This window comes from Medicago truncatula, chromosome 4 (assembly GCF_003473485.1).
Source record: "Medicago truncatula cultivar Jemalong A17 chromosome 4, MtrunA17r5.0-ANR, whole genome shotgun sequence".
In the NCBI taxonomy this organism is placed as follows: Eukaryota; Viridiplantae; Streptophyta; class Magnoliopsida; order Fabales; family Fabaceae; genus Medicago; species Medicago truncatula.
The window spans coordinates 62,320,606-62,339,522 of record NC_053045.1 but is presented as its reverse complement, the minus strand read 5'-3'; the positions used below and the strand labels follow the sequence as shown (position 1 = coordinate 62,339,522).

The following is an 18,917-nucleotide window of genomic DNA, read 5'->3' as shown; positions in this document are numbered from 1 at the left end:
TTATAGTATAAATTTTTTGTTAAAGTATCTTAGCTATATCGTATCCTAAGTTTTATAAATTTTGTCTATTCGTGTATCCATAGTGTATCGTATCCACATTCATATTATATATCTGGACTTTCATAATCTCAAAGGTTAAATCTAAAAATTACTTCTATATTTTTTTTTTCTTGACAATATTTGCATAAAATTGTCAAAACTTAAAAAAAAAAAAAATCACTAGTGTTTCGTATGTCCTTTCTTATTGCTGGAGTAATATGTATAAATTACGAACAATAGTTTCAATGAAATTTGATTAAAATTATAATTTATAAGTATAAATATTTTTTCAGTTTCATATGGGTAACAAACTATATTTATCTTGCATATATTTTTTTTTTTGTGGTGGTCGGGATTTGAGCCCCATACCTTGCATATACTATGCATTGTCCATACCAGCTGAGTTAAACTCACGAGAACATACTCATCTAGTTTGTTATACTTTTTAAATGATAAATGACAAAAAAAAACATATATATATATATTCATATCGTGTTTGTTACATTTTTTAAAATATTTAAATTTATTCTTATCTAGTTGTTACATGTGTTATTTGTATTGAAAATTAAGGGTATTTTTGAAAAGAAAAATCAAATCAAAAATGCTGAAAGAGGTAGTTTTTTTTATTATATATAGTAAGTATAGAAAAAAGTAAGTATAGATATAGATATAACATTGACAAAATTTGTTTTAAGGTATAATTGAACGGAAAAAAAGTTATATAAAATAAAATATATAATTTCGGTTAAGATTAAAAAAGAAACGAAAATCATTTAGCACTATAATACTCGTTCGTTTAATTACACAAACTTGGATTTTAAATTCACTTAGGCCCGCACCTCGATGTCCAGTCCGTACTTAGTACGAATTTGTTTTAAAAAATTAGTAAAAGACGAATTTTAACACTAAACTATTTGCTAAAAAAATAAAAAATATTTCCATATTTATTTTTGCTCGCAATATTTGCATAAAATTCTCAAAAGCTAAAACAAAAGTTCTATTTACTTATTGAAAAAGAAACAGAAACTATTTAGCACACACTTGGTTAGGGTTCAGGTTATAATATATTTACTCGTTCTAGCACAAACAAACTTGGATTTTAAATTTTTGTTCTGCTTGCGATTGCTGTATCGATGGAACAGTTTCCCCACACGTTCTTACTGGAATTCGCATTGTTGTCGCTGGAGACGATGGAACTGGCAAGTCCAGTCTAATCGCTACTTTCGCTGCCGGAAACTCTGTCAAGGATGTTCCGCCGGTATTGACTCCCACCATCCTGCCTAAAAGCATGTCTCCCGACGGGGTGCCATTCACAATCATCGACACCTCTTCCCGGTAACGATTCCTTGCTGTTTAATTGTAATTGTAACTCTAAGCGAGGGAGGATTTTACATATTTATGCTAAAACTGTTCATCGCTTTTCATAAGCTCTTGTGCTAGCTATAAGTTACAAATTTGAATGTTTACCCTAATCTGAATGTCTAAGGAATTTCACTTCATCTTGTTGTTGTTATTGTTGTTGTAGTCCTGAGGACAGTGATAAAGTTGATGAAGAACTATTGGCTGCTGACGTAATCATCCTCACCTATGCATGTGATCGCCAAGCCACACTTGAAAGTCTGACTGCATTTTGGCTCCCTCGTCTTCGCGATTTGGGGGTGGGTTCCGTTCTCTCTTGGTTTATTGTACAGTTTAATCAGGTTCACATAATACACATGTATTTCCATTTTCAGAGAATGTATCCATGATATAGATATTTTAACTTAATTACACAGGTAAAAGTTCCAGTTATAGTTGCTGCTTGTAAGCTACAACATGAAAATCAGAAGGCAGGCATAGAAGAGGCGATGCAACCAGTAATGCAACAGTTCCCAGAGATTGAAATTAGCATTGGGTGTTCAGCATCTATGAATTTGAAGGTATCTTTCATTCATATTATTTCAATTTGATTCCTTGTTTTCAAATATATCTCAATTTATTTCATACAATATTAATTTAATTTTCTTTTTGAAGGTTCTTGATGTTTTCAGCTTTGCCCAAAAGTCGGTTCTTTATCCACTGGAGCCTTTATATTTTCGAAATTCTAACACTCTCAAACCTCGATTTGCCCGGGCTTTAAAGCGGATTTTCATCCTAAGCGACCGTAACAGAGATAGCTCACTTAACAATGCTGAATTTAATGATTTTCAGGTTTTACTTCTTCCTTCTCATATTAAACATAGCTTGATTATAAACTTATTTTATTGCAGGTTAACTTGTATTTGGTTTGTGAAACATCTAACAAAGTTATCTACAGGCTAAATATTTCATAGGTCCGGTGCCACAATCTGCAATTCAGCTTCTAGTGAAGTATTTAAGGAAAAAATATCCTGAAGGTGTCAATGAACATGGACTTACTTTAGCAGGATTTCAATCTTTACACGCTGATTTCAAGAAAATATGGCACCGGGAGGTACCGTGGGCTATGCTAAGAAAGTTTGGGTATATGGATGATATCAGACTTGCTGATCATCTAATTCCGCCTCTGACACGTGCTCCCGATCAGGTTTTTTTTTATACAAATTGTGGCCTTGTTTGTATTGTGTTCTGTATTTTTGACAACATGGGACTTTTATTTTATTCTAATCAAAGATTGGATTTAATTTGTACAGAGTGTCGAGTTGACAAATGAAGCTTTAGCCTTCTTGAAGAAAGTATTTGTTGAATTTGATGTCGATTGTGTAGGTCTTTCGCTCAAACAATCTTGAATATTTTCACTCTTTTATGCATCCCGTTAGCGATTTTCAGACTTTTTCCGGCTTTATTGTGATATACAAGTTGAGTTTTCATTACTCCAGAATGGGATTTTGCAACCTGAAGAACTTGAAGAATTGTTTTTTACTGCCCCAGAAAGGTAGATTGCTTTCTCACATTTTTTGCTACACTTTTTGTTTACTTTATTATCCACCATTTCATGGTGGATTAGTTTGAATTCTTACTTTGGTAATGGGGCAGTTTGATGTGGAATATTTCCTACGTTGTGTAATTAATTTTTCAAACACACACATGCTAAAGGATTTGGTATTTACTTTTAACTTTGCTTCTTAATTTTTTTTACAAAGTCTTAATATGGAATTTTTTTACGTGTTTGCCTTTCCTGAATCTTGATGTCAGTGAGGACTCTAGCCATATTGATATTTTATGATTTTTAATTTCAGTCCCTGGACCGGACCTCCCTACAAGGATGCTGCAGATGAGAATGTTGTAGGTGAGAATGGAATTACAGGACTATCACTTGAAGCATTTTTGTCAAAGGTGCTCAAGCCTTTCACCTTGGTCTCTGTTCCCTCGTCCTTGAATTTTACTGAACAATGTTTGTAGGAGAGTGATGGGCTTCTCTTGAGGGTTTTATAATTCCTTAATTTGAGAAGGGTTTTATGAATCAAAGTTGCGTCAATTTATATCATGTGTTACTGGTCTGTGTATCTTTTAAGTGTACTTGACAATTTATCTGCAATATTGCAATGGATTGACATTAATTTTTAAACATATATTTTATCTTTTATGTACAGTGGGCACTCATGACACTTATAGACCCAACTTTTAGTGTGAAGAATCTGCTTTACATTGGTTACACTGGCGATCCATCATCTGCTATCCGCGTGACTAGGAGGCGAAGTTTTGATCGCAAATTGCAGCACTCGGAACGAGACGTCATTCAGTGCTTTGTTTTTGGGCCCAGGAGTGCTGGAAAATCTTCATTGTTGAAATCTTTTATTCGATGGTATTTTCATTATATGTTACCTCTTAGCTTTCTGTTACAGCGGTGCTATAACTTCAATTATTAAGGATCGTATCTTATTGTTGTTGAATTCATATTGCAGGCCATATTCTGAAATTTACAATCCAACCAACGAGGATCATTATGCTGTGAATGTGGTTGATGATTCTATGGTAAATGATACATGATTCACATATGACCCGTGTCTTCATTTGATATATTCATTTTTTAATATCTTGCATTTCTTTCTTCATATTTATGTTTTATCATTTTGTTTGCAGGGAAAGAAGAAATATCTTGTGCTGAGAGAGATTCCTGAAGATGGAGTTAAAGGGCTGCTGGCGAATAAGGAGTCTTTGGCCTCTTGTGACATTGCAATTATTGTTCATGACAGGTGAATGATGATATTTAAGTGTTCATTATGCCTATATACCATTGAAAATAGGGACTACCTTTGTTACATAGGGATTTTGTAAAATACGTGGGTCGTATATTTGGTCGTGTTTGAAATGGTTTTATGTTTTACATTTTTTTTCTTCAATCAACAATAAATACTATCGTGAAAACATAAACTAGCTCTCTCTCTCTCTCTCTAAAAGGATAAAATTGTAAAAATAATAGTAATTACAAACAAATTTAATACTACCACCAATTTTTTCAATTTCCATGATTTGGCCAAAAGATTCTTATATTTAAGGATGGAGGTAGTATTAAATTAGTTGGTGGTGTTTATAGGACTTGAAGAAATTACAAATTGTTTCATTTAATTTAAGCATTGATCAGTTTGGGTATTTTAGCACATAAGCAACATTTCAACATCTTTATTCAAAATCACTTAAAAAAAATCAGCTGTGCACTTAATAAGATGTGTAAGTCGCTGTGAGTTTGCATGGTATTCAAATTTACAAACACGTCAACCTCATCTATGAGCTTCCTAGTTATATGTAATTTCATGTTCGTTTGTTGTATATATCTTACATTCTTACTAAATATTTATTGTAGGTCTGATGAGTCCTCATGGAGGGCATCATCTAAACTTCTTGTAGATATTGCTGCTCATGGAGAAGATTCTGGCTTTGAGGTGCCTTGCCTTATAGTTGCTGCTAAAGATGACCAGGTTTCATTTACAATGGCTGCACAAGAGTCTACTAGGGTAATTTTCATTAACTTATTAATTTGGATAATATATATAACTTGCTAAAAGACACCTTCATAAAAGGTGTCTTCTAGCAAAACCCTATATATAAAGACTTGCTCCAAATCCTGACCCTTCATTTTAATAATAATTAATGGCTGTGATTAATTCATAATAATTGTTAAGGTGGGGTGTTTTTAACTCCTTTCAAGCCCACGACAATCCAGGCAATAATCGTTCCTTTATTCTTCTTCTCTCTCTCTCTCTCTCTCTCTCTCAACCCTTTTTATTTCTTTCAATTTTCAAAAGCTTTCATACTTCTCTTTTCAGGTTCTTCATATTAGCCTAGGATTCAGTTCTTCATTAGGGTTCTTCACAGTGAAAATTATGGGCTTTTTTTCTTCCTCCAAAAATCTCATTAGGGTTTATCTGATACAACATCTTTGGTTGCTATTTTATAAGAAATTGAGTCTATGTGCATGGTACAAAGAGGTTCTGGAATCTTATACACAGCAAATAATATCGTCTTTATAAATTAGAAAACAAAAATGGTTAAATTAGAAAGGCATCGATTTATCAAAAATAAATAAATTAGAAAAGCTTCTATCAAAAAAATATAATAGAAAGGCATCGGAAAAAGAAAAAGAAGGCATTGAACCCTAATTACCTCTATATTGAAAAGAAGGGCATGTACTTAACACGGTTGTAGTAGGTAGAGGTGATAAAGAACATGGACAATTGACAATAATTGATACGTATTGTCAGAAAGATAATTGTGAATTGTTGTGTATGGTGTACTGCCGTGGAGAGAGTAAAAAATCCCCACCTTAACAATTATTATGAATTAATCACAGTCATTAACTATTGTTATTAAAATGAAGGGTCAAGATTTGGAGTAAGTCTTTAGACTTACTCTTGGAGTCGATGGATCCTCTCTCTCTCTCTCTCTCTCTCTCTCTCTCTCTCTCTCCATATTGAGCTTGCATATTGCTTTACATAATTGTTGGATGGTTAGATAAATAGCTATTTAATGTGGTGAATGACACATCTTGTTATTATGATTTCATCCAAACTTTTTGAATACCAACATTTAGCATACGGTAGTCTGTGTACCTGTCTGTATGCTTTGATTTTCAAATTGAAATTTGATTGAGCAGATTGAAAGTTAATTTAATTGTCATTGTTTCACTTTTATATATAGTCATCTTTTAAACTATCAGGCTTGGTTGTTGATGATGTTTTAGACTCATCATTTTCTTGCACATTTACCTTTTACTGGTATTTTATTTAATCATCTTTGAATGGAAAAATCGAGAGACTGTGGGGTTGGATTTTTCGCTCCTTTCCTATAGCCATTGCACTAGAATCTAGATAGTAGATACTGTACAGCCTGATGTTCGGCATAGGGGTGTTATAATAGATTGCTGGGAAAAAATATTGTAAAAATCATTGTATTCTGTTGTCTTCGTTAGTATATATAGTCATAACAGAATTTTCAAGCCACTGTATTAATGCTTCTGACATGCCAATGCATATTGTAGGTTAGTCAAGACATGGGAGTAGAGGCTCCTATTCCAATCAGTCTGTTGTTAGGTAATCTCAACGATCTATTCCTCCGAATTGTAACTGCTGCTACTAAGCACCCTCATTTAAGCATTCCTGAAACTGATGTTGGAAAAAGCCGCAAGCTGTACACAAGACTCGTGAACAATACTGTTCTGTTTGTTTCAGGTATATAGGCTCTCGGGCTGTTGGTCTTTCATTTTGTTCCCTTTGACTTAGTATCTTAAAGCTGTCTGAACTTGTATGCTAACTAAGAATAAGCCTATTAACTTGTTTGATTTTTGGTTAAAGTGATATGTTTCTTGGTTCATGTCTTCTGTGTCTTTTGCTTGCATAATTTATTTTGATATCCAAAGTTTTCTCTTAACCTTGAAGCGGTGTTCGACTGTGGTCCATATTTTTGTTTTGTATTAGCTTGTTTCTTCTGTGTTTTGTTGCAACTTTACCAATTCTTTCATTTTCCATTATTCACTCTTTTTTTTGTTTCATGCCCTTCTAATGTGTGGAGTGACAAGTTGGATTGTTGGTTTGGGAGAGGAACATTAATAATTACTCTTTTTTCATTATTTAAACACATTAATAATAACCAGTTATCACTAACATCTGCAACTGAATTTACCAACAAAATCAATCAAATGATAGCAGAGTAAATAAATAAATGGAAGTTACCATGCATAATCGCGCCTTTTTGGGAGCCATTTCTGGTTCCTCCAGAGAGTGAAGCCTAGAGATTGGGGTAAAAGAGAGCTATCCATGCTTGATTTTATGTATTTTTGGATATTCAGTATACTGCATGAAAAGAGAATTATAATTGGCTTATTTAGGCTTTGATTTGTTAAACACATTGACATGTTATTTTATACGTTTATGATTTTTGTTCTGATGGTCAATGATTTATTACTTCATGATATTGCAGTTGGAGCCGCAGTGGCAATCGTTGGAGTGACTCTATTTTCTGCAGGAAAAAATGCGCAGGTTTCATGAATGAGTAGAGGGTGAAGTATTGTACAGCACTTAATTAATTCATATACTATCGGTTCCAGTTAATTAACGTAACGTTATAAAGAATGAAGCATCATTAAATATGTGTGCTATGAAAAGCTTACAGTCTATATTATGTATTTTTTTTTAGAGGGATAATCTATATTATATTATATATTAATTATATTATTTAGCTGTTTTTAATCCAGGAAACCTAACCATCTTTCAAATTTCTGTTCAATTCTTATTTATATTTTATTATTTTAATAGAAAATAACATCTACAATAATTCGACCAGTTATAAATCAAATATTTAAAAGTGCGCCCAATCATTAAAAATATCTTCTCATTTTGTAACAACTTAAAAGTATAATATTTTAACTATTCAAAACAAAACTGAATTCCCCTTGCCGGTCTCACCAATCTTCTTAGAAGTGACGCCGCTAGCACTCTCTTCCTTACGCAATAGTTAGCTTGTTTGTTTTTTCGTTTTCTTTTTTCTTTCCTGTTTGTTCCTTTTTATTATCTTTGTAACAAAAAAAAAAAAAAAAAAACTGAATTGAGAAATATATTGTATTATTAGGAGAATTACTTAGATACAGTGCCTTGCATACTGTTTTAACATGTTTTTCTAACGTAAACAATCTATAACGGGGCTGTTAAAGCAAATTCATGATGCATCAGTTTGCAATAGCTTTTAGCGCTTTCTTTGGAATTATTATAGACTATGGTGCTCCCTAATAAACGGAAAGCTAACCAAACAATCAAGAAATATACTAAAGTAAACGATCGATGCATTTTAGAGGGTAAAGTGCAGCAATAACCATTGCTTAAAAATCTAATAGCTGAGAAGCATAAATATTAAAACATGTGTAATTTTGTATGATAAACTAAAAGGTTGTGACATGGTTTTCTGATCAATGATTATAAGTCCACACTTTATCTTTTGAGGTAGTCGGATCCTTAAACATTTCTAAGTTATGAGAAGAATAAAAATGTTGCGGAAAATCATAGCAGAGTTGAACGGAAAAATTCATCCAGATCCTTCCCCTGCTCTGCACAAAGCAGTGAAGTTTAGGGTGCTAAAGTCAATCTTGTTGTGTATGGTATAAAAATGAGTATTAAAATTTTCAATGGTCAAGATTGAAGAAGGGTTGTTTGAACAACAGGTTTGTTGTTATAGTTTTGGTATTTTCAAGAAGAGTCTTTAACAATAATGCAATTGTAGTTGTTTTTATGTTAATTAAAAATGTGTTCTTCCTCTTTGTCACCATTGCATCAAGAAGTCATGTGTATTTATGGTTACCCGTAAATTAAGTATTAGAAAAAGATAATCCTTTTAGGTAACCTAGACAGCAGTCACCTAAAGACAGTCACAAAGGTTTGAACCAGCGGTAGCTAAGCATAGAGTAATCTGGTGAGACTAGTGGGAATTGGACAGGTGAGGAGATTCAAAGGATAATTTCTGTTTGTTTTCTTCTTTTGTTTATGAGTCAACCTTGACTCTTCTTCGTCCGATTTATTGAATCTACTCCTTTTCCGACTAGGCAAATTGGATTTGCGATTCTTTTCGATTATCATTGTTGAAAAAAGGAATCAAAAATCAAATTAGGCATTAATCAAATGTCGGATTCTCATCTCCATGGGTTTCTTCTCTCTTTTTTCTTATGGGTTTCTCAGTCACCTATAAATTAAAATTAGAAACAGGAAATCCAAATCCATTTTTTAATGTGATTTTCATCGCCCCTTTGTTAATGATATTGGTTATTTGGAGCTTTGATGTTGAGAAGGTTTGTTGATTGCTTTGACGATAGGGATGTTGTGAAACAAGACTTCATTGAGAAAGAATAACGATAGCAAGATTTTTTTTAGTTCCTTGTATGAAGTTTGCAACAGTGAAGCAATGAAAACTAAGTTGAACAGACAGAACAGTGAATTGTTAAAGTTTTTTTAGTTATGATAAAAAAAAAATGACATTCATCGTCCTTGACTTAATTTTTTATAACAATTTTGTCATTTTTTTTTCATGTCATTTTGGTCATTATGATCAATTTGTATGTGAATTTTCTAACATCAAATTTAAATAAAATTCATATAAAAACATGAGTAGTGAATATATACATGAACATTAAAAGTAGATATTGAATAAAACCATATATTTGAATCTTGAAAATTTATATGTAAATTGATAAAAAAGATGAATTGGGGCATAAACCAATAGACCACTTGGGAGCACATATATTGTTTTGTTATATTAAAATTTAAAAAGCATACAATTAAATATATTTTTTAATTGTAACCAAAAAAAAAATTTAATTAATTAATATGAAATAAGGTATGTTTGCGTAGGTATAATTGAGATCAGGGCGAGTATCATACAAATGTTCTACTTAGGTTTTATCAATGCTTGGAAGCTAATGGAAGATAAAACAGTTCTATCAAATGGCATAACATGACACCAAACTACCTATAGAGAAGTTCTGAATCCTGAGTAAAATAAGTATGTGTTTGGTATAGCGGTGGCGATAATTGATTTTAATATAATTGAGTTTGAGTGAATTGATTTTGGTTAAAAGTGAGTTGAATGTGAATTGATTATGTTTGAATACACTTTACTAGAAGTGATTCTCATGAGTTGATGTTGTTTGAATAGTTTGAATCAAAATTGATTTTGAATGTCTAATGACTAAATTATCCTTATAATTAAAACTAAGTATGTGTTTGGTATAGCGGTGGCGATAATTGAATTTAATAGAATTGAGTTTGAGTGAATTGATTTTGATTAAAAGTGAGTTGAATGTGAATTGATTATGTTTGAATACACTTTACTAGAAGTGATTCTCATGAGTTGATGTTGTTTGAATAGTTTGAATCAAAATTGATTTTGAATGTCTAATGACTAAATTATCCTTATAATTAAAACTAAATATTTCAATCTTAATTAAAATAATTATTTAAACTTATCTAAAATCATAAATGGATTTTGATTGGTTCACAAATTTATTTAAAAATAATAATTTCATATTATAAGAGTTTTTTAAAAAAAATAAAAATTGAGTTTTTTCATAAAAAAAAATAAAAATAAAAATAAAAAATAAAAATTGATCAATTAAGTTATTTTTAATAACTCCCTCACGTCTCCCCCACTCTCCCTTCTTCATTTCTCCATAAGCTTCCACTTCTACCCACTATCCATTTTCATCTTTTTCTCCACCTCTCAATACTCTACATTTTCCTTTTCCATCTTCTTCTAACCTTTCTTCTTCCCAATTTCACCATTTTTCTCTCATACCATTTCTCCATTACACAACTCATCAATTAAGAACAGATCTTTCCATCACTCATCACTGTTTTCCTTTTTCATCTGCAAATCCAACAAAATTAGGATAGATCTGCAAAAATAAAGAAGAAGAAAGATGTTCTTTTTGAGGAAGAAGAAGAAGAAAGATGTTTATTCATAGGAAATTGGGGAAGAAAACATGGGTATATTGGTAACTATATATGTCATTGTAATCAAAACTGAGTTTCACAAAAGCAGAAGCTAGGAATACCAACTTCTGTTGTACCAAAACTGAGTTTCCTGAAAGTACTTTTCATTCACCCAAACAAAAAAAAAAAAATCTGAAAACCACGTTTAAAAAAGTAAACTCAATTTTGGCTGCTGAAAAAGTGATGCCAAACACATACATATAATGCACAACTAAATTCAAAGCGGTTAATCATCATCATCATCAACATTATTGTAGTATGATTCATCACTAGTGGTAGCCTATAGATAACAAACAAGGAAACTTGAAGATGTAAATTTTAAGTATAATTGCACAAGTTCAATATTATTTGCATAAATTTGTCACTAGAATATACATTAATCCTGAAGATGATTAATGTTTGATTGACAAGCAATTCAAATGGTTTGATAAGGTCGGTACTATTGTAATGAAGTGAAAAGATGCAAGAAAAATAAAAGGAAATTGCACATCTCCCTTTCAAAATTGTTCCTTTTCTTAAAAATGTCTCACATGAGTTAACTTATGTTCGATAATTTTCAACATAAGTTAACTCATGTAGGCACAAAACCAGAGTAACTAGCAGCTTACATGCCACAAATTCAAGTGACTTTAGCTCCGTGGCATTATCATTATTCTCATCAATTTCATTGAATAACCTTCTACTTTATTAAATGCTTAGATTTTTGTCCTCGTGAGCTTAACTCAGTTGGTAAGGATAATGTATAATATATGCAAAGTCCGGGGGTTCAAACTTCGACCATCATAAAAAAAATCTTAGATTTTACCATTTAATTCTAGGTTTAAATGCACTTTTGGATATTCTATCTTATTTGAAAGAGGAATTAGTCCCTCTATTTTTAAATCTAGGTGTTTTTTTTTTGGAAGGAAATCTAGGTGTTTGATATTCAAATTTAATACATTGTCGCAATTTTGGTCATAATGCATGTTTTTTGCTCTAATTTCAAATTTGAAGAGAAAATACATAAAACTATCACTATTGGGTGAAAAATATGGGTCAGGAATAAAATCAATAAAAAAATTACTAATATAAAATTTTCTTCAAAAAAAAAAATACTAATATAATAATTGATATTGACTTTATTTAAGCCTCAACATTTATGTTAGTGTTTTTTAATTGATATTGACTTTGTTGAAACTTTTATTTAAGAATGTATCTTGTTAATAAATGCTCTAAGGACATTTATTAAAAAAATAAAAATAGAAACTTTACCTTAAAAACAATAATTTTTTTGAGGGGGAATCAGACCATCCACAATGGAGCTCCCCTATTTGGGTGCTTAAGTGGGCCACACATGTACACATCATTCATTTTTATCGTCAATACTTAATAAGCACCAAATTCCTCCAATCCAGGACCACAACAAAATTTACTAATAGATCCCACTAAAAACTCTATATTATTACATTTCTAAAACACTCATTTATTTCATTAGAAAGTGTTAAATGAAATTCATACAAAAAATGAAGAGAGAGAAGGTCCTTATATAAACACCCTTCTCTATAAGCACCAATAAATATCACTTGATCCGTGATGCTTAGAATTTTCAAGCAACTGCATCAATGCTTCTGACGTGCCAATGCTTATTTCAGGTTAGTCGAGACATGGGAGTACAGGCTCCTATTCCAATCAGTCTGTTGTTAGGTAATCTCAACGATCTATTCCTCCGAATTGTAACTGCTGCTACTCAGCACCCTCATTTAGTGTGTGTTTGGTATGGCGGTGGCAAGAATTGATTTTGATAGAATTGAGTTTGAGAGAATTGATTTTGATTAAAAGTGAGTTAGATGTGAATTGATTTTTGTTTGGATACACTTCGTTAAAAATGATTCTTATAAGTTGGTGTTGTTTGGATACATTAAATCAAAATTGCTTTTAGATGTATAATTATCAAAATGGGTTTTTCAATTTTGTTAATATTCTTTTTTGTTTCAAATAATTAATTAGAATACATCGATAACAATATTTTTTTTTAGGGGATCCATGATAATAACTTCTTTTTTTAAGGACCATATAATAACTTTTCCTTTGTTTTGTTGAAGAACCGTAATAAATATTAATAATAACTTAAAAACTATTTTTTTCCTAAAAAAAAACGTAAAAACTAATAAAAACATATAGTAATTAATTAATGATTATAATATATAACAAAGCGAAGGAATAAAACGCATCCCAAAACAAACAGAAAAGAAAATATACAAATTTTCTGGAAGCTGCTTGATGTGAAGAAAACAAAAAACAGAGATCCTGGAAGTTGCTTGATGCAAAGAAAACAAGAAAAAAAATGTTTAACAAATTCAGAAATGTTGAGACAGAGAATAGAAACTGAAATGGGTTGTTCAAGAGGGAGAGAAGGAAGAAAACGATATAGATCTGAGGGCAAAGAAGGAAGGAAATGAGTTTTTTAACTGCCAATGTACAGTAAACAAAAATTGATTTTGGGATTCACCGCAGAAGCTAGGAATGTGAGCTTCAGCAGAACTGGCGTTTTGGGCATAAAATCACGTTTCCTAGAATCGCTTTTTCTTTATCCAAACAAGATAAAAATTGGGGAAACGGAGTCTGGCAAAAGAAAAGCACTTTTGGCTTGTGGAAAAGTGATGCCAAGCACACACTTAAGCATTCCTGAAACTGATGTCGGAAAAAGCCGCAAGTTGTACACGAGGCTAATGAACAATACTGTTCTGCTTGTTTCAGAAGGTATATAGGTGTTTGACTGTGATCTATTCTGCATTATGTATTTTTAAATATTCAGTATACTGCTTGAAAGATAATTATTATTGGCTTATTTAGGATTTGATTTGGTAAACAAATTGACATGTTATTTTATATGTTTATGATTTTTGTTTTGATATTTAATGATTTATTAATTCATAATATTGCAGTTGGAGCTGCAATGGCAATCTTTGGAGTGACTCTATTTTCTGCAGGGAAAAATGCGCAGGTTTCGTGAATGAGTAGAGGGTGAAGTATTGTACAGTACTTAATTAATGCACACTGTTATAAAAGAATGACCATCATTAACATGTGTGCTATGAATCTTACAGTTACATGGTCTATTATATTAGTTAGCCTTTTTTAATCCAGGATACCTAACCATCTTTCAAATTTCTGTTCAATTCTTATTTACATTTTATTATCTTAATTGAAAATAATAATATCTAAAATAATTCGACCAGTTATAAGTGCACACGCAATCATTAAAAAAAATCACATTTTATAACAACTAGAAAGTCAAATATTTATAAATCAGTATTTTAAATATTCAAAACAAAACAGAATTGAGAAAGATATTGTATTTCAATGAGCAAGAGTGAGGGTGGGTTGGGTTTTAAAATCCTTGGTGCTTTTAATTATGCTATGCTCGCTAAACAAACCTTGATCACTAGATTATTTAGAGCTAAATATTTTCCTAAGTGTGGTTTGCTTGAGTCAAGAGTTGGTCACAATCCGAGCTATCCGTGTGGCGAAGCATTTGGAGCGTGAGATTTGTTAGAGGAGGGTAAAAATGGAACATTGGCTCTAGAGAGAACATCTCAGTTTGGAATCAAAATTGGTTACATGACGGTACTGCTTTGGCTATTCCATGGCATTTGAATCCGATGGTAGAAAATTTCAAGGTGGCAAGTCTGTTTAGGCTATGATAGAAAGGAATAAAATGTTGATTTAATGCAACCTCTGTTGGAAATGCTGAAGCTCTAAAATTTCTGCAAACTTCCCTCATTGATTCGGTTCAAGAAGATAAAGTTATTTGGAGATTTGAGAAAGATGGTGAGTATTCGTTAGAAGTACTAATCGTTTTTGTGTTAATGAGGCCAGTGATACGGAGCACCTTCGTGTTAATGGTCATTGGCATGCTAAAATTCCGCCAAAAGTGAAAATTTTCTTGTGGTGTATTTGTCACTGTTAACAATACATACAAAATAGAGAAAGATAGATAACAACGAAGACGGCCAGGATTTCGTTAAAATATCAATAGCTTAATAATACAAATGTTATGAGAGAATATATAATAAATCTATTGGACTCTAACTTACTAATATAAAAGCCTAATAGCTTAAGCTCAATGCTTTGTTATCTAACACATACTCTCAAACTCATGATGCATCAACAAGAAGCATTGTGAGTTTGTCAAACAAAATACGAAAAACATAGTAAATAATATAAACTTTTAACACTACCCCTCAAGCTGAAGCTTACTAAGCTTTAAGCTTGTTACAAATTAACCCCAAAAATAAACCAAATTAGCTTGTAGTATAACGAATGAAGAGCAGCAAGAACCATCAATCAGCCAAAGAGAGAAATTATCCAAGTAGAAGAACCATTTCAAACTAAACCAAACAAAAATTGGTAGGGAGAAGCAACCATACAGAAGAACCAATCGAGAGAGAAACAACCAAAGAATCATCAAAAGTGGGAGAAGTGCAATCAGAAGAATCAAAAGGGGAGAAGAAACCAAATTGTGAGCACTCGACTCACCAAACAACCAACTTGAAGAATCAAAAGGGGAGAAGAAACCAAATTATGAGCACTCGACCCACCAAACAATCAATCAGAAGAATCAAAAGGGGGAAAGAAACCAAATTGTGAGCACCAAACTCACCAAACAACCAAAATGTGAGAACTAGACTCACCAAACAACTAAAGTGTGAGCACCTGACTCACCAAACAAACAAATTATGAGCACTTGACCCACCAAACAAACAATCCAATAGTGAGCACTTGACCTACCAAACAAACAAACCAATTGTGAGGACTATCTTGACTCACCTAACAACCAAACAAATTCAAAATGAATCCAAATCAAACCAAACTGAACCAAACGAACCATGCAAAGACAAATTGACGAACCAATATGAACCACAATGAATCAAGCCAAACCGAACGAAACTAAACCAACACAAACAATTTGAACGAAGCAAAACCAAACAAGATAAATTGAAAAACCAAACTAAACCCAAAATCCAAAGAGAACAAATACAAACTCATAGACCAACACAATTTTGTAGACATTGAGAAGACTAGTTACCAATGCCATGTTATCACAACAATGAAGCCTACTAACTCCCAAGCACTAAAAAACCAATTTATGCTTAGGTACACTACCTTCACCATTATAAATTTATCGGTCTCCCAATCAAAACAAAAGCAACATGCTAATCAACCAATAGGAACTAATTTTGACCAGCAAATTAAATGAGAAAAAGAAGAAACAAACCATATTGAATAGTCATGGACGAACAAAAGGATTGACTAGAACAAAGAAAAGCCTAATTACGAACACTCACAAATTTCCCAAATGTTGACAGAACAATTAGAACAGCCAAATAAAAAATGAACAAACCCACCAATTTAGAAAAAACACCAATCGACCAAAAGGATTGGAAACAAAAATAACCAAGAAGCCAACATACCGTAAAAGCAAGCAACATAAAGAGGAAACCTTCACATCCACCAATACTGATCTATCATCAACAAGCAAATCAAACATATCCCAAACTTTTGGGATTCGACAGCGGAAGCGACAAGCGGTTCAAGGCGGATCAAAACAAGTTCTAGATATCATGTTAACAATACATACAAAATAGGGAAAGATAGATAACAACAAAGACGGCTAGGTTTCATTAAAATATCAATAGCTTAATATTACAAAATGTTATGAGAGAATATATGATAAATCTAATGGACTCTAACTTACTAATATAAAGGCGCCTAATAGTTTAAGCTTAATACTTTATTATCTAACAGTCACAATGTATTATGCTAGCAAAATGTTGGTTTGTGGCCTGCTATACAAAGTCAATTAATTCATCGTATGGTTGTAGCAGGAAATGTCTCTGCCATTATGCAGGTTTTACTACCCAAGCAGCAGGCCAAACTGTCATGATATGGAGGAATGCACAACACCGTGGAACCAGCCTGTGATTTGTGCTCGCGGCTGTAATTTGCTGATAGGTTAGAGGGAATGCACAACTGTTGCGTGTTGCGCGTACAAATCAGCTGTAAAATCAGCCCACTATTGCATTGTCAAACCCGATTGTGGGTCTATACAAATGTAATGTTGATTCCTCGTTTTCAAGGTCACACAACAATGTGGGCATTGGTGTTTGTAACCGGGATGATCACAGTCGTTTTGTTCTTGCTAAGACGAAGTGGTACTCACATATTCTCGAAGTGGATACAGATGGGTGAAGCTTTAGGATTTTTAACTGATCTAAATTGGGTTTACTTTGAGCTTGATTCCAAGCGTGTGGTGGATATTATTTACACTAGTTAGTCCGACATCTCAATTTTCAATGACATTATTTTAGATTGTAAGTGCATTTTATCGAACAACTTTAGGAACTCTCATGTTGAGTTCGTTCGGAAACAAGGTAGTGAGGTTGTTGATACTCTTGGAAGAATGGTTTCATCTTTAACTTTATATAGATTATCTTTTTATTGATATCCCAACATTTTTTCAAGAAATAATTTGCATTGTTTTTTACCAAAAAAAAAAAAAAATGTGTATAATGGAAAGAATAGAAATAGGAAACAATATTATCAAAAAGAAATTTTATTGTACGCAGTTTTTAACATTACAAATAAAATAAAAAACGTAAACGTGCAAATTCTGTAAAACAAAGCCTAAAACTGCAACCCCAAATAGTATATAATAAGAAGTTTTGAACACTTGTTTTGAACAGTGTCTTCCTCTAACATTTACTCAAGGACCTACAGTATGCATATCCGAATAATCCTCATCTGGTTGCTCTGTGTTAGTTGAGTTAGATAAGTTGAACCCAAAGACCTCGTGAATAACAATTGCAAGATATCAATTTTATGTTAGCCAAACTATCATTCTCACCATGAATATATTTACTTACCATAAGTTTAAGCTTTTCTTGAGGGACCACTTTCTCCTTATCAGATTTAACCAAAAGTTTACAAGAGGAAAAACTACGACTATGTGAACAAAAAGGTGACATATTCTCATATTCGACATTAACGAGAAAATCATAGCATTTTCTTTCAACCCAAATTTGATTTCTAAATTTAGCAAGACAAATCAATATCTATTGAAACTCTAGCAAAATGACCAAAAGATCGCCCAAAAGAATCAGTAATTATAATGGCATCTAAACTTTTCCGAGTTCCAAGATTATTAGCAATAACAAAGAGAATCTTTTAATGCAAACTTAAAAAATGACTCAACATTAAAGCGTAGATTTTAATTTAAGAGGGGATGGAAATGTAATTGAAGCTTCTCTCAAGGGAGGGGAGTGAAATATTTTCTCATATGTTTTGAATAGGAGGGGAGAGCAGTGTAATTCAAGCATCTTTGAGGGGAGAGGAGTGTAATTTACTCTATAATTATTAGAATTGAAATACGGAGAACAAACAATTTGAGGAATTCAGGTTTTAGAATTCATGAAGCTACCACACGAACTAGAACCTTATAGCTTTAATTATGGCCAAACTGATGATGCAAGAAAATTGCTTTGCTGATAGTGTCTAGCTTTGATTAAACGGATCACATAGCTTTCTAGGTTAGTCTGAAAGTTCCAACCTTTTTAATACGGTAAAAAAAAAAAAAAAAAACTAGCTGCTCTGTATGTAGTAAAAGAAATTAGTTCCAGTTCCTTTACATACATGACCTCCCAAGGTACGGCAAGTATGTAGAAAACAAAACACTTGCCAATAATTTGATACTAAAAATAGTTCATAGAATTTCCTTGACTTTACTGGATCTGTTAGCTGCTCTGTGCACGAACAAATAGATTCCTTAACAAAAAAATAAAATGTGATTTGCATATTTGTAAATTCACAACCCACGAGCATGCCTGAACTTAGGCTTGCCTTGATTCAAGCCAAAAAGATTCAAGTAATTGAACTTGGCTCCACCAAAGGGGAGTAAATGGAAGTGCATAA

At 32.3% G+C, this 18,917-nt stretch overlaps 1 protein-coding gene across 1 annotated transcript; it reads left to right on the top strand.

Annotated features, from left to right (window-relative positions):
• Window positions 1-1,023: 1,023 nt before the first annotated feature.
• Window positions 1,024-7,638, top strand: LOC25494278 (mitochondrial Rho GTPase 1). Its single transcript, XM_024781801.2, has 14 exons — window positions 1,024-1,374; window positions 1,565-1,697; window positions 1,815-1,958; window positions 2,053-2,229; window positions 2,336-2,584; window positions 2,691-2,759; window positions 2,877-2,932; window positions 3,237-3,333; window positions 3,591-3,802; window positions 3,903-3,972; window positions 4,081-4,193; window positions 4,802-4,952; window positions 6,476-6,665; window positions 7,414-7,638. Exons 1-14 carry the CDS (start codon window positions 1,328-1,330, stop codon window positions 7,479-7,481), a joined length of 1,776 nt encoding a protein of 591 aa, XP_024637569.1. The 5' UTR covers window positions 1,024-1,327; the 3' UTR covers window positions 7,482-7,638.
• The last annotated feature ends 11,279 nt before the right edge of the window (window positions 7,639-18,917 follow it).

Excerpts from the sequence above, each read along its gene's own strand:
- LOC25494278 (XM_024781801.2), top strand. The coding sequence starts at position 1,328 with ATGTCTCCCGACGGGGTGCCATTCACAATCATCGACACCTCTTCCCG. Across the intron at positions 1,698-1,814 it reads CTCGTCTTCGCGATTTGGGG|GTAAAAGTTCCAGTTATAGT; the intron begins GTGGGTTCCGTT and ends TTAATTACACAG. Across the intron at positions 2,585-2,690 it reads TGACACGTGCTCCCGATCAG|AGTGTCGAGTTGACAAATGA; the intron begins GTTTTTTTTTAT and ends TAATTTGTACAG.